This window comes from Acinonyx jubatus, chromosome E2, assembly GCF_027475565.1.
Source record: "Acinonyx jubatus isolate Ajub_Pintada_27869175 chromosome E2, VMU_Ajub_asm_v1.0, whole genome shotgun sequence".
NCBI classification, from domain to species: Eukaryota; Metazoa; Chordata; class Mammalia; order Carnivora; family Felidae; genus Acinonyx; species Acinonyx jubatus.
Genome location: NC_069396.1, coordinates 51,134,464 through 51,156,110, shown reverse-complemented (window position 1 = coordinate 51,156,110; position 21,647 = coordinate 51,134,464). Strand labels below are relative to the sequence as shown.

The window sequence follows — 21,647 nt, the reverse complement described above, 5'->3', positions numbered from 1 at the left end:
TGCAAAATGAGGCGGTTAAGAAAAACAGTACCCTAACTAATCACTCTATCAGTGCTGCTCTGCTCCTGCCCCACCGGACACCCAGTCTCCCTCCACATGGGCCCTCTTGGGTGTGGCGGCCCCAGGATTCCATCTCAGAGTCACTCATCTTTCCATTTGGCATGCTCCATGCTCATTGCTTCTTTCGTTCTTACAGGTACAGATTGCTTCCTGATCCATCTGAGACTTTTATTAAACTGCCCACCAGATATTTCCTCCTGGGTAAGTCCGCAGGCCCTTCATATTTGACTATTTTTTTTTCTTTTGTCTGTTGATGAGCCTACCAACCACCCATGCAGTCACCTGAATCAGGAACCCAGTCTTTACATCCCTGATATTTGCCTGAGAGCAGCCACCTGCTGAGATGGCTAAGAGCATGGGCTCTACAAAGAGTCAGACTGTCTGCGTCCTGGTCACAGCAACTACTGTGACCTTGGGTGGGCCAGCAATTCAATTCCTTTTCTGTAAAACAGGGATGATAATCCCTGACTCTCAGAGTTGCTGTGAGGACTAAATAAGATACTACAAGTGCTACTTTTAGAACAGCGTCCAGCACCTTGAGGAAGCTTCACTGCTGCAGTCATTCCTTGCCTTCCCTACATTCCCATATACAATCCTACTGATTCTATCCTCTGGTATTTTCACCTCAAGTGCTTCTTGCCGTTTCTATCACAGTGCTGTTACTCAGACTCTTCTCATCTCTCACCTAAACTACGAATGCAAAATAATAGAAGAAAAAAAATAAAACAACAAAAAAAATAAAACTACTAATGCAGCCTTCTATCTAAGTGGTCTTCTGCCCCCAGATCTTGTGCCAATCATACACAGTAGCTAGTGATCTACGAAGAGCCGGAAGTTGGCTAGGTCACCTGTCTCACATTTGAAACTCTTAAATGAAATCCTCACCACCTAGAGGATTGAGTATGAGCGTCCAGCAAGGCTTACTAACAGGCCCTTCGTGATTTGGACCTTACCTACAGCCTGCATCCACCCCCACCACTTTGGGCCTCACACTCTAAAAACACCAAACAGCACTGCTTGCTATATTCTATTTCTACCATGCTGTTCTGTGCCACTGCTAATAATGTCTCCTGCCTAAAATACAGCCCCTCAACTTGAGAAACCTCCAGTTGTTCTTTAAGCCTCAACTAAGATCACAGCTCCAGGAAGCCGTTCGTGTCCCCCTACCAAAACCTGAATCAGGTAGGCTGCTCCGGTTTATGGAATAAACCCTGAGAATGGGAACCAAATCTTGTGCATCTTTGTATCACAAGCATCTAGAATGCTTCAGGGCAGCCAGCAGGTACCCTTGGATGTTTGCTGAGGATGTTTGCTGATGTAAACAAAATGAAAACCTCTGTAGGGCAGGAATTAACGTCCTTGATGAGCACACTGAGGGGTGCCTGCCTGGCTGAGTTGGTAGAACATGTGACTCTTAATCCTAAGGTTGTGAATTCAAGCCCCACACTGGGTACAGAGATTACTACAATAAATACATAAATAAGAAAAAAAAATTTTTAATAGATGAGCAAACAGAGTCTCTGAGAGGTTAAGAGACTTAACCCAGCTTGAAGAGGTAGGATTTGAGCCCAAATCTACATAATTCCAGAGCTTTTACACTAGGTAGCACGGTCTCCCTGAGATGTTCCCAGTCAGGGAAAAAAAGTACAAGCAAACTGCAAAAGGCAGAACAACCAAAGAGTGTCCATGAACCACTAAACATGTGAGGTAGGAGTCAGGCTAAGTTGACTGGGCCCAGGTTATACAAAGCCAGTAGTTCTCAACTCTCCCTGACTTCTAGACTCACTTGGAGAACTTTCAAACCCCCCCCGAATATTCAAAGCACAGACGGGATTGAAAACCACTGTGTTGGGCCTTGAAAACCAGTCAGAAGAGTTAGGCTTTGCAGTGCCAGATAGGTGAAAAGTACTGTAAGTCCTCAAAGCAGAGAGGGAAGGGAGGAGAGTCGGCCTGGTCACTGTAACACTGGTGGCACCCATCACTGGACTGAGGCAGTGACAGAACTGCATCACACACCGCTCAGTATTAGATCATGGTTCCCCATTCTCCGGCGCTCCCAACCATATGAGGAAGTCACGATCCGGTTTCATTTTCCCACACCAAGGGCCTGCCTCCATGTTTAGAAACCATCCTTCCCTGCAAACAAATTCTCCCTCCAGATGCCTCTAGGGGGCACTGTGGTTGGGGAAATGTCAAAAAGGCAAGCGCTCAGACTTAATAATCTGGCGGCTTGCCTGCAGGAATTTCTTTCCTTAGAAGGTTTTGAATTCAAGTCAAAAATCAATTTGTGACTGTGATATTAAGTGAGCCAACCCACGTGTCTTCACTGCAGAAGAATTAAAAAAAAAAAAAATCCAGGTATGATTTTTCTCCTAAAACCCAAACAAGATGAGCTTTAAAAAATTTCATTTGGGGGGCACCTGGGTTGCTCTGTAGGTTAAGCAGCCGAGTCTTGATTTCGGCTCAGGTCATGATCTCACGGATCATGAGATCAAGCACAGAGTGGCTTGGGATTCTCTCTCCCTCTCTCTCTGCCCCACCCTCATGCACATGCGCGCTCTCTCGCCGTCCCTCTCTCTCTCTCTCAAAATAAATAAATGTTTTAAAATTTTCATTAACATTTACCTTCTTCCACAGAGCCTATACCACACTCTGTGTGTGGTAGTTACCATGTATGAAACAGGACCCTTATTCATTGCCTATAAGGAAAGACACTAATAGTATCATGTGATGACATAATCTTCAGAGGTTTTGGGGTTTGTTTTAATTTTTTTTTTTTTTTTTTTTTTTGAGACAGTGAAAGCGCAAGCAGGGGAAAGGCAGCAAGAGAGAGGAACAGAGGATGTGAAGCGGGCTCTGCCCTGACAGCAGAGAGGCCAACGTGGGCCAGGACTCACAAACTATGAGATCACGACCTGAGCTGAAGTCAGACGCTTATCCGACTGAGCCACCGAGGTGTGGCGCCCCTAAAGTTTTATTTTTTAAAAGGGGGTTGCACCTGGGTGGCTCAGTCGGTTAAGCACCCGACTTTGGCTCAGGTCATGATCTCGTGGTTGACAAGTTTGAGCCCCACATCAGGCTCTATGCTGGCAGCTCAGAACCTGGAGCCTGCTTTGGATTCTGTGTCTCCCTCTCTCTCTGCCCCTCCCCTGCTCATTCTCTCTCTCTCAAAAATGAATAAACATTAAAAAAAATTGGGGGGGCACCTGGGTGGCTCAGTTCATTGAGTGTCCGACTTTAGCTCAGGTCATAATCTCGTGGTTGACGAACTGGAGCCCCGCTTCAGGCTCTGTGCTGACAACTCAGAGCCTGGAGCCTGCTTCGGATTCTCTGTCTGTCTGTCTCTCTGTCCCACCCCTGCTCATGCTCTGTCTTTCTCTGTCTCAAAGATAAAATAAACATTAAAAAACATTTTTTTTAATAAAATAAAAATACTGTCCAAAAAATACAGGCGAGAAAATACCGATAAAAAAAGATAAATAAAAACTGATCTCTGTAGAAGCCAGGTAGATGGGGTGTCAAATGCTATTCTACTTCTGTATATATTTAAGTTTTTGTATAAAAGAAAATTAAAATGTTTTTTTGAAAATTAAAATGTTATAGCATGAGAATGTAGAGAAAGAAGTTATTTTCACCTTGGAGAAACTGGTCAGAAAAAGCTACACAGGAGCTGGGAACGACTATTATAGCAACAATTAAATGGTCTATGATGTAATTAATTATCAGATGCTTACTACATGCAAGCACTATGCTAAGCAGTCTGCATAGATCCTCTCTGATCCAACATTTTTCAAAGAAGCTCTCCTGAGACAGCTTTCAAACGTACAGATTCCTCCTGAGCATCATCTCAAACCTTCTAAAGCCGAATCACTCAGGGTAAAGGCTAACCTGTGACAAAGCCCCAAGGCAATTCTGCACTTTTAATTAGTCATGCAGGTGGTGTACAGGTACAAGGAAGAAAACCACCCCCTCTCCTCCCCACAGTAACCCTCCAAGCGAGAGATTAACTACACTTTACAGACTGGCAAACTCAAGGAGAGTGCTCGACCACCTAGGATGTGCCAGTGCCATTGGGCCAAAGGCCACAGCTCCACTAATGCCAGCCCTCCTTGCACAGCTTGGCGGGGGCATGTAGGAATTCAGAGTATCTCCAAGTGTTTATATTTATACTAAAGAGGGCAGACTGTGAAGAAAGAGTGTTGAGGTGGCCAAACATCTCACCTGTTCAGGATCCAACATGGTCAGTCCTTTCACTCCCGCCAGAATGAGATTCTTGGCAATTTCAGCCCCGAGTCCTTTCATGCCGACAAGAAGCACCCGCGAGGCCCGCAGCCTATAAGACAGACAACTGTTAACCGGATGCCACAGAACAGTGGAAGCTTCACCGAGTCGTTAAGAACAAGCCAAAGCAACAGCGAAGTAACTTTGGTTTTCATTAAATGCACGGAAGCACCAAGGCCTCAAATCTAGGCAAGAGGCTCTAATCCATCCTACAAAGAATTCATTCAATAAACATTTACTGGGGCACCTGGGTGGCTCTGTCGGTTAAGCGTCCGACTTCGGCTCAGGTCATGATCTCACGGTCTGTGAGTTCGAGCCCCGCGTCGGGCTCTGTGCTGACGGCTTGGAGCCTGCTTCAGATTCTGTGTCTCCCTCTCTCTCTGCCCCTCCCCCGTTCATGCTCTGTCTCGCTCTGTCTCAAAAATAAATAAACATTTAAAAAAATAAAATTAAAAAAAATAAAAATAAAAATAAACATTTACTAAGCACCTACTATGCCAGGCACTCTTCTCAGGTATAGAAATATATCAGTAAACAAAATAGACATAATCCCTGTCCTCCTTGAGCTTACATTTTATGATAGAGGTAGACAAATATATGATATACCAAAAAGTGATGAAAATCAGGGGCGCCTGGCTGGCTCAGTCGGTAGAGCATGTGACTCCATCTCAGGGTCGTGAATTCAAGCCCCACGTTAGGCGTAAAAAAGTGATGAAAAGCAAGCAGGATATGGATCAAGAATGATGGAGGATGCTATTGCATGCAGACTGAAGGCCTTTCTGAAAAGGTGCTGAGCAAAAATCAAAATGAAATGGACAAATATACAGATATTTGGGAGAAGAGCATTCCAGGAAAGAAAACAACAAGTGCAAAAGCCCTGAAAGCAGATGGGTGCACAGCATGTTTCAGGGACAGGAAGGACAGAGCGGCTAAATAACAGTGAGGAAAGGGAAGAACAGTAGGAGACGGGTCACAGACGGAACCAGGGCCACGTCATGAAGGCTCTTACAGGTATTGTAAGGGCTGGATCTTACTCTGAGCACCATAGAAAGCCATGGGATGGGGGACCCTTGGGGGAAGGGTGTCACAGTTGAGAGTGGGGACGATGGCCCGGACTGGTATGATAGCAGGAGAGGAGGTGAGAAAAGTTACTATCTAGGCTGTCACACACAAGCAAAACCATAGCAGCATGAAACAGGGTGTATTTGGAAAGTGTTCGGATCATCCTAGTCTGTAAAGTGACAAAAGATGAGGCTAAATGAAGGTAGTCAGAGGTTGGGCTGTCTCAAGAAGTCCACAGTTAGGGGCGCCCGGGTGGCTCAGTTGGTAGAGCGTCCAACTTTGAGTCAGGTCACGAGCTCATGGTTCCCGAGTTCAAGTCCCATGTCGGACTCGCTGCTGTCAGCCTGTCAGCGCAGAGCCAGAGCCCACTTCAGATCCTCTGTCCCCTTCTTTCTGCCCCTCCCCCACCTGCGCTCTCCCAAAACTAAATAAATATTAAAAAAAAAAGAAAAAAGAAAAAGTCTGGACTTAAATCTGAGGTCAGTGGAAGGCAGTATAGCTCCACGAAATCTTAGCTGAAAGAAACCCCTTGACCCAGAAGTGTTTCACAATCAGAATTTTTCAGAATTGGTTTACATCACGTACTATGAAACAACCCCATCAGGGTCTTGGGCCACACTCTGTAATCAAACCCATTAATATTTTTGCAGCAAATGTATGACTATTCACACTGAAAAGGGATAGTTAGAACTAAGAACGATCTCCCATAAATTCAAGTTTGGCTGGCTGAAGAGTTTGCTCTTAATTTATGAAATGAGCCCATTTTCAACTTGTACTAGTATTAGGGAGAACATGCAGAAAAGAAACTCTTTCAAAAGTAGTCCTAAAAATTAGGAGCACTTGCATGTAATTAGAGGCCTTTAATGAGGATGGTGGCTGATAAGAGGGTCCTGCACTGATTCTTGATACTAGAGATACTGAATTTCCTTCACTAATACAATCAAAGGGTAAAATGTGGGGAGGGAGAGAATAGGGACAGAATTTCCTTCAAAGGCATATGTCTGGGTTTCAGCTTCTCGGTTATCGCTTTTATTCTATGGGGACCTTCCACCATCAACCACAGGCTAGCGGACACGAGACTTTCAAGTGACAATGTCACTTCGTTAGAATAGGAGGGAATTGGAAAGAGGGCCTACAAGATACAAGCAAGGTAAATAACATGCTAGCAAAGCGTACATTGCTTACCAAAGATTTATACCAGTGGGTGGAGGAAGAAAGGCCATGTGGCTTTCCAGAGGAGCTCCAATCCCTCCAGAATCAGCATATACTGACAGGCAATGTTTCCAAAAAGAACCTTTGATATCAGAAAGGCTGAACACTCTTGCATTTGGCTGTACCTTCCAGGGCTCTGGAGTCACTGTCGGTCTACAAGTCTTCCCTGACACTGCCCCTCCCGCACCCACCCCGGAATTCCAGAATGCCAAGTTCCCTTTCAGTCCAAGAATGGCCCAGATTGGTCCAGCTCTCTTCTGGGAAGCCTATCTTCAAACAATACCAACAGCCTCCTAATCCCTAGACCCCCCTGAATTCTTCTCAGGCTCTGTTCTCTCTGGCGTTCCTTCCTCAAAGGGCACTGCTAATCACTAAATGCCCTCTAGGTCTGGAGACAGGTTTGAATTCTGGTTCTGCCACTTCCCAGCTGGGTGACATGGACAAGCTGCACAAGCTGTCTGAACTTCAGGTTTTTCATCTGTAAAATGGGGATACCAGATCTGACATCTTGTCAATGAATCCCCTTGACAACCTGGTAAAATGTGTGTGCAAAAGCATCTAGCGTAATACCAGGCATGTAACAGATGCTCGATATGTTACTTCAACTTACCGAACTCCTCTATCCCACTCCTAATTACCAAAAGGGCTTAGTGGTAGGTGTGACTCTGATTTTCAAAAAAAAAAACAAGAAAAATCTCACAAAAAAATTCTAAAGCTGCATTTAAATTCCTTCAGTACTGGCTCCCTTCCACCTGCCCAGCCTTCTCCCCTACCACCACCAGATTACCGCCACCCAGATCTGCCTTCCATTTATTACCCCCCCCACCTGTCGACTTTACATCCCAGCATTCCACACACCTGAAATGCTCTCTCTTCCTCTCTAGGCCAAGTCAAGCTTGTCCCCAGACTTCAAACCCCAATTCAAATGCCATTTCCTCAAAAAGTCCCCCTCTCTATGGCTGACTGAAGTACGCGCTCCCTCCTCTGAGCTCTTAGAGCACTGCAACATATAAATGTCTCTGACATAAATCACATTTAGCCACGTGGCCTCTCCAAGATCCCTACATCCTACAGAGCTCTAGACTCTGACTGCTTGGGAGGTTTTTTTTTTTTTTTCAACTGCCATCAACACTGAAGATCACATTTGTATTTTTAATCCTTAACCATGCTAAAGACCCTGAGCCGACAGCTTACTTATGGCTCAATTACACGAAAAATACTTAAAATAGTACCTGGCACATAGTCACCACTTAATGAATGGCAGCTATTAGTATTCATATCTGATGTATGAGTACTTCTAGGAATTAATCCTACAGAAATACTCTGGCGTGCACAAAGATCACATACAAAGCCATTCACAGCAGCATCCGTCCACTTCCTTTCACCTCCACAGACACCATCGCTTCTCACCTACGAAACTACAACAGCTTTACACCTGGTTTCCCTGCTTCCATTCTTGCCCCCTACAATCTGCTGTCCCTGCTCAGGAAGAGAGATCTTTTAAACCAGATTATGCTGCTCTCCTGCTCAAATCTTTCATTGGTTCCCTATGCAAGTTCCTTAACCCAAAACCCTGCCTACCGCTCCCATCTCGGATCGTCCTATTCTCCCCACTGCTAATTTGCCCACAGCCAGGCTCCAGCCTTTGGACTTTGGCATTAGTTGTTCTCTGCTTCTTCCCCCATTTTTTGCACGAGCAATTCTTTAGGTCAACTCAACTGTCACCACCTTAGAAGCCCACACTGGCCACTTAATCCAAAATTATGTCCACACCCTCTTCTATCTGGAATTTGTTCATATGTTCACTGTCCACTTCTCCATTTGAATGTAAGCTCCAGAAACCACCCTATCCCTAACACCTATGACTATGCTTGGCACTTAGTTTACTGTTACTCAAACAGCTGCTGAATTAATAGAATACATTAAAAGAAACCCGGCTGTCCATCCGCAGAATTACATAAATCTACTACATAATAAAATAGTAACAGTTAACATTTACTGAAACCTCACTATGTGCTGGGGCCCTTGTCTGACTCAATCAGTAGAGCATACGACACTTGATCTTGGGGTTAAGTTGGAGCCCCGTGTTGGGTGTAGAGAGTACTTAAAAATAAAGTCTTAGGGGAGCCTGGGTGGCTCAGCTGGTTAAGCATCTGACACTTTGATTTCAGCTCAGATCAAGACCTCACCGTTCTTGGAATTGAGCCCTGCATCGGGCTCTGTGCTGACAGCGAGGAGCCTGTTTGGGATTCTTTCTCTTTCTCTCTCAAATTAAATAAATAAATAAATAAATAAATAAATAAATAAATAAATAAATAAAATCTTAAAAAAAAAAAAAAACCTCACTACGTGCTAAGCACTCTTCACACGTATTATGTTATTTAATCCTCAGGGCAATCTTATGAGCTGGTAACTTCTTATCTCTATTTTGCAGCTGAGAAAACAGGCACAAAGAGGTCAACTAGCTTACCCCAGATTACATAGCTGGGAATTGGCTAATAATCAGCTACTTGGTAAGGGCAACAGTAAGAGAGAGCAATTAAGATCCGGGGCTCTGAGGCCACACTGCCCTGATATGTATATACTATGGAAAACTAGGTAGCCATCAAAAAAAATAAATAGGTAACACTTATTAAATACTTACTGTATGCCCAGCACCATTCTAAGCAATTTATGTATTCAACTCTGCAAGAAAAGGCACTATTACTCTCATTTTGCAGAGAAGAAAACTGTAGTTTGTAGTAGGCAAAATAATGCACCCCCAACGAGCCAAATGCAGGTAACTTCTAGATGCTAGAAAAGCCAGACAGATTCTCCTCTAGAGCCTCCACATGGAACATGGCCCTGTCAACACCTTGATTTTAGCCCAGTGGAACTGATTTCAGACTTCTGATCTCTAGAATCGTAAGAGAATAAATTTGTGTTGTTTTAAGCCACTAAATGTGTGGTAATTGTTATAGCAGCAACAGGAAACTAATACACTGAAAAGAGAGTTACAGAACTTACCAAATATTGGGGTGCCTCGGTGCTGGGTGGCCCAGTCAGCAAAATGTCTGACTCTTGATTTTGGCTCAGGTCATGATCTCACGGTTTGTGGGTTCAAGCCCCACATCCGGGCTCTGTGCTGACAGCACAAAGCCTGCTTGGGATTCTCTCTCTCTGCCATTCCCCCACTCACTCTATCTCTCTCTCTCAAAATAAATAAGAACTTAATAAATAAATAAAATGCATCACAACAACAAATAAACAAACTTGCCAAAAATCACACAACTGCCAAATGGCAAAGCAGGTATCAACTTAAGCAATATTCCTCCAAAGTCTGTGGTCTTCAAGTTATATTGCCTCTCGAGGCACCTGGGTGGTTCAGTCAGTTAAGTGTCCGACTTCAACTCAGGTCATGATCTCACGGTCCATGAGTTCAAGCCCTGTGTCAGGCTCTATACTGACAGCTCAGAGCCTGGAACCTGCTTCAGATTCTGTGTCTCCCTCTCTCTGTCCCTCCCCCACTCATGCTGTCTCTCTCTCAGAAATAAACATTAAAAAAATATTGTTAAGTCATATTGCCTCTCAATACCACAAATAATGTAAAATTGCATTGATATATTATGCATATAGTCCACTGATAACAACAATGGTAGAAGTTACCCTCTACAGAGGGCTCACTAGGTTCGAGGCATAGAATTATACATAGCACCTCACTGAAACCTTAATTGTGGTTCTTTGCCATTTTTCTTTTGGAAAAAAAGCATACACATCCTAAGTATTGCATAAGATGTCTCTCTAGAAGTCCAAGGGGCTCCACAGACCCCAGAGTACACTATTACGTTTCCACGGGAAAGGATTCATGTCTGCTTAGAGTATAAAGAAAACAGAGGCTCAGAAAAGGTGTCCAAGTTCTCCCAGGTAGTAAGTGGCCAGAACTGGGATGAGAATACAGTTCTGACCACAATCTATGAGTTTTCCTCTTTCAATGTCTCTTCCACGTTGCCTTGCACACAAGTAGGTTCTAAATAAATATTTGCCAACTTTGCTCTCTCCTCTTTGACTTCTGCCACAGGAATACCTCTTAAATTTCTGGGAAGGAATGAACAGAGCCTTTATATCACAATCTCTGAATTCACAATACACACTACAAGTTAAGTCAAGCCAAGTGAATTCCACTCATGGTTAAAAATTCCCAAGACTACCAAATTCACATTTATTTTATTGAGTCTAATTGTGTGACGACAGTGAGTCATGAAAAAATCTGGTATAAGACTATTTTAAGTAGGGTAAGCACAAAGACCTCAGGCCAGAGAGAGGTTTAGCATATTTGAGGAACAGAAAGATTCAAGAGCTCAAATGAAGTGAGCCAGAGAGATATAGGCAAGATCAGACAGGGCACGGCATGGAAGGTAATGAATTTTAAAAGCTTTGGATTTTATTCTGAATATAAGAGGAAATCACTGGAAGGCTTTATGCAGAGAACTGTGTGATCTGATTTTTTTTTTTTTTTTTAATCAATCTGGCTGCTGTGGGGAGACTGGATTATAAAGAATCACAAGTGAAACACAGGAGAGCAGTTGAGAAGACTACTGAGGTGACCAATCAGAGATAATGAGGGTAGCTTGGAATAAGAAATAAAGAAAGGTGGCTGAGATCGTTTGAAGCAGAGTACACAGGACTTGACAAGGGACTGGACATGGGCCCAAGGGACAGAGATGAATAAAGAACTCTTAAGTTTCTGGTCTGTGCAACCAGATAAATGGTAAAGCCAACAGCATTTGGCAGATTGGACCACCTTCTCCTTCAGAGATAATCTCACCTTCACTTAACAGCAAAGTACTTTTCATTCAAATCTACCATCTTGTTCCATCCAACTGCCCATTCATTACATTTACTTCAATGTCTTGTCAAAATCCAAAACAGAACTTAAGGCTGCTCCCCACCACGATCTGCTCAGGCAAATCTACTCCCCTTACAATCTTCCTCATCCTTCTGGAGTCTCCACTCACCCCACTGACTTTTACTTTACATTGGCCTTATTTATCTCAACCTATTTCCTATGTAGCTTCCCTTCTCCTGTGGCTAGTGATTTATACTTGTCAAATAACTGTAACTATAATTTACTCAATGCTTTCTGTGCATAAGCACTATTTATGCATTATCTATTATTTTTATTTTTTAAGTTTTTATTTATCCATCTAAGTAAACTCTACACCTAACGTGAGGCTCAAACCCACAACCCTGAGATCAAGAGTCACACACTCTTCTGACTGAGCCAGCCAGGCATCCCTTGCATTATCTCCTTTAATTCTCAATTATCTTATAATGTAAATTCTATTATCTCCACTTGACAAATGAGCAAACTGAAGCAGAGAAGTTAACAAATGTATCCAAGGTTGGGGCGCCTGGGTGGCTCAGTCGGTTGGGCGGCCGACTTCGGCTCAGGTCATGATCTCGCGGTCCATGAGTTCGAGCCCCGTGTCGGGCTCTGTGCTGACAGCTCAGAGCCTGGAGCCTGTTTCAGATTCTGTGTCTCCCTCTCTCTGACCCTCCCCCGTTCATGCTCTGTCTCTCTCTGTCTCAAAAAAATAAATAAACGTTAAAAAAGAAATGTATCCAAGGTTAAATAACTAAGAATTTTTGCAGCTGAGATTCAAACTGAACTATTAATCACTATCGACACTACAATAAATTGGTCCTTAAGTGAAACAATCAGGATTGGCCCCTAAGACACAGTACGTACTCAGTCACTATTATGGCAAATGTGTGCCTACGGAACCAACTGAAGTTCTTTTGAAGAGCGGCAGTGTTGGATAATGAGGCTTTGAAAACAGGAAAGTTTTTGTAGTACCTTTTTTGTAAAGTCAAAATTTCAGAGTTGAGTCCTTAAAAATTTAGTCACACTCACTCCTGCAAAAGCAGATGTGGAACTTAAGGCCAACAAACTTTGTGACTGACCCAAGGTCAAGAGAGCTGGTTAGCAGAACTGGATTGAACCCAGGTTTCTTGAATTCCTAGATCTTTGCAACGTACAATCATTTCATCATTCGACAAATACATGTGAATGTCTACAAATCTGCAAGCACTACAAATTGAATAAGACCAGTCAAACCCCTATTTTAATTGTCAAGCATTTATAAAACGCTTGCCCTCATAGAGCTTATCATCTACTTTGCTCTTTTGAGTCACCCTCCGTCCTTCCTCACTCTTAGATACAGGATCAACTACTATTGAGTGGAAGAAAAATCAGACATGCCTTGGTTGTGAAAAGCAGTGCAAAAACTGCTGAAGCATGCATTCTGAAAACACACGCAGCTGCCAGCCTCAACATCTTCCTTTATGATTATTTGACTGAAAGAATGAGCCCCGATTGTGGAAAATGAGCTGAGGGAGGGGAAAGGGAGTCACTTAGATTCAACTCCTGTTTACTTGGTGCATAACCTTGGGAGCCAGCTCTCATTCCTTGAGCCGCATCCATAAAGTGGGCTATGTCCCACAGCAAAAAATAGAAAGTCGCACCTGTAGGGCCAGGCAAATCAGATCAATGAGGGAAGTTGAACTGATGGAGACAAGGCTAGAGAACCACGTGCCATGTCAGAGGTGGCCTCTGCTTGGCTTCAACCAATGTGGAATATCTGATCTTTCTATTCTTCAGGAGATGACAGAATTCAGAAATTACCAGATTGCAGAAGAGGGGTGCTTGGGTGGCTCAGTCAGTTAAGCATCCGACTCTTCATTTCGGCTCAGGTCAAGATCTCATGGTTCGTGGGTTTGAGCCCCACATTGGGTTCTGCACTGACAGTGCAGAATCTGCTTGGGATTCTCTCTCTCTACCCCTCTCCCACTTGTGCACTCTCTCAAAATAAATAAGCTTTAAAAAATTATAGAAATTTCCAGATTGGGGAATGGGGCAGGGGGAGGAACAGAGAGAAACACATTTCTTTTCCACCTTTTCATTATAAAAATTTGAAACACAGAAAAGTAAAAAGAATAGTTAGCATTTTGCCTTTTACCCATACACTTTCACCACAGCATGTCACAACTTTAGCATGCACCTCCAAAAATGGGACACTCTCCTTCATAACCATGTTATTATTACCACACCTAGAAAATAATTCTCAAATATCTAATGGGGGGGGCACCTAGGTGGCTCAGTCTGTTAAGCGTCTGACTCGATGTGGGCTCAGGTCATGATCTCATGGTTTGTGAGTTCGAGCCTGACTTTGGGCTCTGCGCTGACACTGCGGCGCAGCCTGCTTGGGATTTCGTCTTTCCCTCTCTCTGTCCCTCCTCCATGAGTTCTCTGTCTCTCTCTCTGTCTCTCAAAATAAATAAACCTTAAAAACATAGAGGAGCATCTGGGTGGCTCAGTCAGTTAAGCGTCCAACTCTTTATTTCGGCTCAGGTCATGAGCTCAAGGTTCGTGAGATCGAGCCCTGTGTGGGGCCTGCTTGGGATTGCCTCTCACTCTGTTCTTCCCCTGCATACGCACGTGCTCTCCCTCTCTCTCCCAAAATAAGTAAACTTTAAAAAAAAATTTAAAAATATGCATATATCACCTAATAGGACTGAATATTCAAATCTCCACTACTATCTAAAAGATGTTTTTATAGGAGTTTTCTTTTTGAACCAAGATCCAGTCAAGGTTCACATTTTGCCTCTGGCTTCACCTCTTTATGGTTTTTAAGCCTAGAACACTCCCTTCCTTTGTTTTTTTCCATGACACTGACTTCTGGAACAGAACCAGTACAGTTGTCTTATAAAATGCCCCACATCCTGGACATCTTATCATTACCTCAATGTTCTTTAATCTGTTCCTCTGTTCTCTGAAAGCATGATTAGGCTAAAAGATATTCAGCAGGAAAACTTCACAGATGACACATTGAAGTTCTTATTTCGCCACATTAGAGGGTGCATTGTTAATAATCACTTCCAAAGGCAATAAATTTGTTTTTAATTTTTGTTTGAATATTTCCTTGGCCTTAGGGATTCTAAGTCATTAAGTATTTTTAAATGAAGTCAATTTCTTGCTTTTTTAAAGGTTTTATTTTTAAGTAATCTCTACACCAACTGTGGGGCTTGAACTCACAATCCCAACATCAAGAACCATATGCTCCACTGACTGAGCCAGCCAAGCACCCCAATTTTTGTCTCAAATTCAGCCAATTCTCTGGATTTTCAAATGTTGGCAACTCATTTCAAAAAATTTTAAACACTGTATGAAAGATACAGCCCAATTTTTAACTGCTAGACCCTATGAATTCCCTGGAGGGCCCTTTTGGTTATTACTCTCCTTTTCAGTTTTCTGATAAACTTGGTCCAAACATCACGCAGAATCAGCAACAAAACGGTTGCCAGAATGTAGTCGGCCATTTCCTAGGCCACCTTCCATTTCACATTTCCAGGTCTTCAGAATTCTATCCCACCTGGAATTTCCTTAGAGGCAAGTCAATTTGCTTTGTGCAGCCTCTTTCTTGTCTGTACAGGGGGAAATCACTGCTCTTCCTACTGCAGAGAGCTGCTATGAGACTCAGTTGAAAAATGTACATGGGGGGGGGCACTTGGGGGGCTCAATCAGTTAAGCATCCGACTTCTGCTCAGGTCACGATCCCGAAGCTTGTGAGTTGAAGCCCCGTGTTGGGCTCTGTGCTGACAAGCTCAGGGCCTGGAGCCTGCTTCGGATTCTGTGTCTTCCTCTCTCTGCCCCTCCCCCCCACTTCAAAAATAAATAAACGTTAAAAAAATTTTTTAATCAAAAACTAAAATAAGTAAAATAAAATGCAAATCTGCTCCAGTGACTCCTATGCTCAAAACTTTCCCATGGGTTTCTCGGAATAAAAAAGCTACACCTCGGGGCACCTGGGTGGCTCAGTCGGTTGAGCCACCAACTTCGGCTCAGGTCATGACCTCACAGTTTGTGAGTTCGAGCCCCTCGGGGGGCTCTGTGCTGACAGCTCAGAGCCTGGAGCCTGCTTCGGATTCTGTGTCTTCCTCTCTCTCTGCCTCTCCCCCACTCATGCTCGCTCGTGCGCTCTCTGTGTCTCAGAAATAAACATTAAAAAAAAAATTTTTTTTTTAAGCTACACCTTATTTGCTTCCAACCACCTTGCTTCTTTGCTTCTCTCTCTCATTTGCCAAGCACGCTCTGGCCTCCAGAATTTTACACTGTTTTCTCTCTCCTAGCGAGCTTCTTCCATATGGTTCTTTTCCTTCATACGGGTCTGTGGCTCAATGAAGGCCTCTCCAGAGGCCTTCCCTGGCCTCCCTATCAAAATAGCTCTCCCACCTCAGCATCCTTTAAAGATCCTCTTACCCTGCTTTACTTCTCTCTCAGCACTTGCACTGCCTAATATGTTATTTATGTTAATTGCTTCCCCCACCAGAAACGCACGCTCCATGTGGGCAAAGGATGCAGCTCGCTAATATTCGCTAAGCGCCAAGAAAAAGCCATCGTGGCAGGTACTTAATATTTGATAAAACCAATCAACCCTTTCGAAGACCTCATTCCCCCCGATAACTACCCCATACCCAAGGTATGCCCAACCTTAGCGCCCAGTCCTCTCGAGACACACCCTCATACCTAGGCATGAGCAACCTCTTCGTGCACCTCCAACCCCTGGCCTCCCCGAGCTCCTCAAGATTCCCACTTGAAATATGTTGCTCCAAAACTCCTCAAATACCCTCCTCCTTTCATAGCGGCCCACCCTTTCGAAGCCACAAGAACGTAAATTCGCGCGCGTTCGGTTCGCCAGTTCCCCCCAGCGTCCAAGAGATTCCCACAATCCACGAATGAATGAACGACGCCCCCCCTTCATCCTCCCCCTGCACGGCCGGCCCCTCCTCCTCCCTAAGCACCCCCCCCCCCGCATCATTCCCTTTGGGCGCCTGAGTCCCTGAGTTTGAATCCTCAACCAGGACTCCCCCGCCGCCCCTTCCAGAGGCCCTCCCTCGGAGCGACCCTCCCACCACCCTGGGAGGTCCCCGCTTCCCTCAGCTTCCAGAAACACCGCTAACCGACCCCTCCAGTCCTCTCAGGAAGGCTACCAACCCCGGGCACGTAATTCCCGCCTCCGCGCTTCAAATCCGACCCTCCGGCTCCGCGAGGGCGGCGAACGCCTCAGGCCAGACGCCCCCAACAGCCCCTCAGCCCCGCGAGCCGCGCCGGCCCTGACCGTTTCTGGGCCTCCAATCCCCACAGACGGATCTGCCGGTCATACTGCGCCGCCTCCTCCTCGCTGATGCCGCCGCCGGCCTCTTCCTTCTCCACCATGGCGCCGGCTCCAGCCGCCTGCACTCGGGTCCTGCCCACGGCAACCGCCCGCCGGCCCCACGCGCCGCCAACCGCCGCCGGCCGCGCGCCCGGGCCGCGTCTGCGCCTGCGCCAGGGAACGCGCCTGCGCAGAACCTCCTCCACGGCCCGGCCCGCCCCTAGAGCCTGGGACCACGCGAAGCTCGCCCGCCTGAAAGGCGGGCCGGCAGGACTGTCGGCCACGTGACCGGGGCTCCAGCCAATCCTGGCCCAAGGATGGCGCGATTCCCCGCCCCCCTTTCTTCCCCCCCCCCCCACCCCGACGGTAAATATCCAAGTGCTCACCTAATGGGGCTTTTTAGTTTTTATTTATTTATTTTTTACTTATGGGGCTTTTTAAATCAGCAGATATTTATCTAGCACCTGCTGAAATCCCGGTAGTGGAGGCGTTGGGCAATAGAGCAGCGAATAAAATAGAGCCCTGCCCTCAGGCGGCTAACGTTCTTTCGAGGAGAGCCCAAAGACAAATAGAAATCAGACCGTGAGAAATGCTGTGGAGAAAAATAAGCCCGGATGGGACCACAGGGTTCCAGGAGTGGCCAGGGAGAAGCTTCTCGCAGAAAGGGGATATTGAACCGAGATCTGGAGGGACTGAAGAAAACAAACGGCGATGGAGCATTTCTGGTCAGGGCAGACAGCAGGTGCAAAGGCCCTGAACCTGGAATGTGCTAGCATAGCTGAGGAACTTTGGAGAGGGCAAGGTGGCTGGAGCAGAGTGAGAGGATGGGCAGTGGTAAGAGGTGAAATCATAGATGAAGCAAGTGGGGCATCCTGAGGGACCTTGTAGGCCTGGTGCTAACTAAAGTGTATTTTAAGCAAGGTGCCTTTTTATTATTCATTCAACAAATACTTATTGAGCATCTGTTATGTGTTAGCCATTGATCTCAGTGCTGGGATAGAGCACTGAAAAAAAAATAGCTGTCTTCTCATGGAGTTTAAATGGGTTTTCAGTGAATTCTTTCTCTTCTTTTTTGGGTTTGTTTGAAAGAGAGAGAGAGAGAAAGACGGGGGGGGGGGGCGCCTGGGTGGCTCAGTCAGTTAAGCATCTGACTTCGGCTCAGGTCGTGATTCTCACTGTTTGTGAGTTCAAGCCCCGAGTTGGGCTCCACGCTAACTGTGCAGAGCTTGCTTGGGATTCTCTCTCTCTCTCTCTCTCTCTCTCTCTCTCCCCCCCCCCCCGTCTCTCTCTGCCCCTCCCCCACTTGCACACACACACTCTCTCTCTCTCAAAATAATAAACTTAAAAATTTTTTTTAAAAAAGAGAGTGCACAAACCAGCAAGTGGGGGAGGGACAGAGAGAGGAGAGAGAGAGAGAATCCCAAGCAGGCTCTGTGCTATCAGCGGGGAGCCCAATGCAGGGCTCGGTCTCAAGAACCATGAGATTCATGACCTGGGCCGAAATCGAGAGCTGGACGTTGAACCCACTGAGTCATCTGGGCTCGTCTATGGGAATTATCTTTCTAATTTTTTTTTAATTTTTTTTAACGTTTATTTACTTTTGAGACAGAGAGAGACAGAGCATGAACGGGGGAGGGTCAGAGAGAGAGGGAGACACAGAATCTGAAACAGGCTCCAGGCTCTGAGTGGTCAGCACTGAGCCCGACGCGGGGCTGGAACTCACTCACGGACCGCGAGATCGTGACCTGAGCCAAAGTCGGACGTTCAACTGACTGAGCCACCCAGGCGCCCCTATCTTTCTAATTTTTATGAGATTAGTTAGGTTCTTTAATAGAACTATTTCATACGTAATGAGCCTGAGGGCCAGCAAAGTTATCAGTAGCCTGAATGAAGTCTTGTATCTTAGAAGGAGTGAAGAATAGGATTCAAACCCGGGCTATGTGGCCCACATGCTTCATCAGGAGATGATACTGCTGTTGGCATATTCAGCTTCTACTCTGTGCTCTGATCTTGCCCCTGAGGCACGTACATACTCTGCGAACCTCAAAGATCGATATTTCATCCCCTTTTCCCCTTTTACAGATTGTAACTCTGGGACTCGGGGAGGGGTAGGAATTCATCCAAGATCACAACATCACTCCAAAAAGTTTGGCCGATGCTTACCCTCGGTTATTGATGTGAAACAAATCACGGAAAAGATAAGGGACTTAACGATACATATTTATTATCTCTTGTAGTTTTGTGAAGCTGGACTTCAGGAGCAGCTGGGCCGGGCTGTTCTGGCACAAGGTCTTTTGTGAGAACGCAGTCAGAGGTCAGCTGACGCTACAGTCATCTGACGGCTTTTGATGGGAGTTCCTCTTCCTTCCATGATGGGAGGAGGAGATGACCCACTCCCGTGGCCGGAAGTCCTGGGGATACAATAATGATAAAAATAAACAAACGCCAGGGGCGCCTGGGGGGCTCAGTTGGTTGGGCGGCCAACTCTTGATTTCAGCTCGGGTCATGATCTCGCAGTTTGGGAGTTTGAGCCCCGCGTTGGGCTCTGCGCTGACAGTGTGGAACCTGCTTGGGGTTCCGTCTCTCCCTCTCTCTCAAAATAAGTAAATAAACTTTTTTAAAAAATGCACATACCCCTGCTTTATGTAGGAACAGTCACAAGACAGTGGGAGAGAGAGAAAACAGTCCCATATATACAAATAGAAACTTCATGAAGTGCTGTGAAGGAAAAGAAGAGAGAGCTATAAAAGTGTTTTTGACTTAGTGTTGGAGTCAGAAAAATATGTCCTGAGGGGCGCTTGGGTCACTCAGTCGGTTGAGCTTCCGACTTTGGCTCTGGTCATGATTTCACAGGTCATGAGTTCGAGCCCCGTGTCCGGCTGTGTGCTGGCAGCTCAAGCCCGCTTTGGATGCTGTGTCTCCCTTTCTCTGCCCCTCCCCACTCACACTTTGTGTGTGTGTGTGTGTCTCTTTCTCTCTTAAAAATAAATAAACGTTTTGAGAGACAGAGAGTGAGTGGGGGAGGAGCAGAGAGACAGAGGGAGACACAGAATCCTAAGCAGGCTCCAGGCTCCGTGCCGTTAGCACAGAGCCAGATGAGGGGCTTGAACCAGTAAACCTGAGTCCTAGTCGGATGCTTAACCCACCGAGCCACCCAGGTGCTGCCCCCTCTTTATTATTTTTTTTTTATTATTATTTTTTAAGTTTAAATTTTTTTAACGTTTATTTATTTTTGAGAGAGAGCACATGAGCAAGGGACGGGCAGAGAGAGAGGGGGGACACAGAATCTGAAGCAGGCTCCAGGCCCTGAGCTGTCAGCACAGAGCCGGATGGGGGGCTCGAACTCACCAACCAGGAGATCGTGACCCGAGCCGAAGTCGGACACCGACTGAGCCACCCAGGCGCCCCCACTGAATTCTGTGTTACGTGAATATCTCAGTAAAGCTTTTAAGTAAAGAAAGACAAGAAATGGAAGCTTCCACTTTCCCTCCCTTGGGACGCTTGATTTTAAGCTCAGCCTCCTTGCTGGGAAAGGCCAAAACAGCCCAGAGAGAAGCCTTTGTGGAGAAGAGCCAAAGTGCCTGACCCTCAGGCAGGCGACAGCGCCAGGCGCCGGCCAGCACCAACTCGCTGGCCATGTGAGTGAGCCATCTTGGAAGTATATCCTCTGGCGGCTGGTCAAGCCACCCCGGAGGGAGCAGATATGAGCCATTCCTTCCAAGCCCTGCCCAAAGTTCTGATCCGTAAGCAAAATCAAGGACCGCTGTCGAATTATACCACAAAGTTTTGTGATCACTCGTTACACAGCATTAGATTACCTGGACACTGCCCTCCACCAACTCTCTTCACACTTTCTTTTTTCTCCATAATGTTTCCTTCTCTCTCCCTCCCCCTGGCGTGCACCCTCTCACGGGGTCAAACAGGCGCTCTCTCTATCTTCCTCTTTCCTTCACCCCATTCTCTCTCTCTAACTCTCTTTCCCTTTCCCTGCCAACACTCTCCGTCTTTCTGATTTTAGTCTCTCTGACGAGCTCATTCTTTCAGTATTCCCTGAAGACGTTCTCTGGGCCCAGCCCTGTGCGAGGGGACACATAAACCCTGGGGGAGATATGTTGTCCTGTGGCATCACAGAAGATCTCTCAGAGGAAGTAATGACCGAGTGGAGATGCGGAGAATGATGACAAGTCAGGTGACCGAGCCATGGTGACTGAGGGGGATAAAGGCGTCAATTAAGAAATCGGATGGTGGGGGCACCCAGCTGGCTCAGTCAGTAGAACATGTGACTCTTTATCTCTGGGTTGTGAGTTTGAGTCCCACGCTGGATGCAGAGATAACTTAAAAATAAAATATTTTTATTTTATTTTTTTTAATGTTTATTTATTTATTTTTTAATTTTTTTAATGTTTATTTATTTTTGAGACAGAGACAGAGCATGAATGGGGGAGGGGCAGAGAGAAAGAGGGAGACACAGAATCAGAAGCAGGCTCCAGGCTCTGAGCCATCAGCCCAGAGCCTGATGCGGGGCTCGAACTCACGAACCGTGAGATCGTGACCTGAGCTGAAGTCGGACGCTCAACCGACTGAGCCACCCAGGCGCCCCTTATTTATTTTTGAGAGAAAGAGACAGAGCATGAGCAGGGGAGGGGCAGAGAGAGAGAGGGAGACACAGAATCCGAAGCAGGCTCCAGGCTCTGAGCTGTCGGCACAGAGCCCAACATGGGGCTCGAACTCACCAGTCTTCCAGCTATGGGATCATGGCCTGAGCCGAAGTCAGCTGCTTAACCGACTGAGCCACACAGGCACCCCAAAAATAAAATCTTAAGCAAGAAAAAGAAGCCA

General features: G+C 45.8%; 1 protein-coding gene across 3 annotated transcripts in view; it reads right to left on the bottom strand.

Annotated features, from left to right (window-relative positions):
• Positions 1 to 16,974, bottom strand: part of SAE1 (SUMO1 activating enzyme subunit 1) — a 73,740-nt gene extending 56,766 nt beyond the window's left edge. For 2 of the 3 annotated variants that reach the window (XM_027037907.2, XM_027037908.2), the window contains exons 1-2: positions 16,773 to 16,974; positions 4,282 to 4,393 (exon numbers count right to left, since the gene is read on the bottom strand). In XM_027037907.2, the coding sequence (XP_026893708.2) occupies positions 4,282 to 4,393; positions 16,773 to 16,870 (210 nt within the window). In that variant the 5' untranslated portion in view covers positions 16,871 to 16,974. The remainder of the gene's footprint in view (positions 1 to 4,281; positions 4,394 to 16,772) is intronic. The other variant, XM_027037905.2, reaches the window with a different exon arrangement.
• Between the last annotated feature and the right edge of the window lie 4,673 nt (positions 16,975 to 21,647).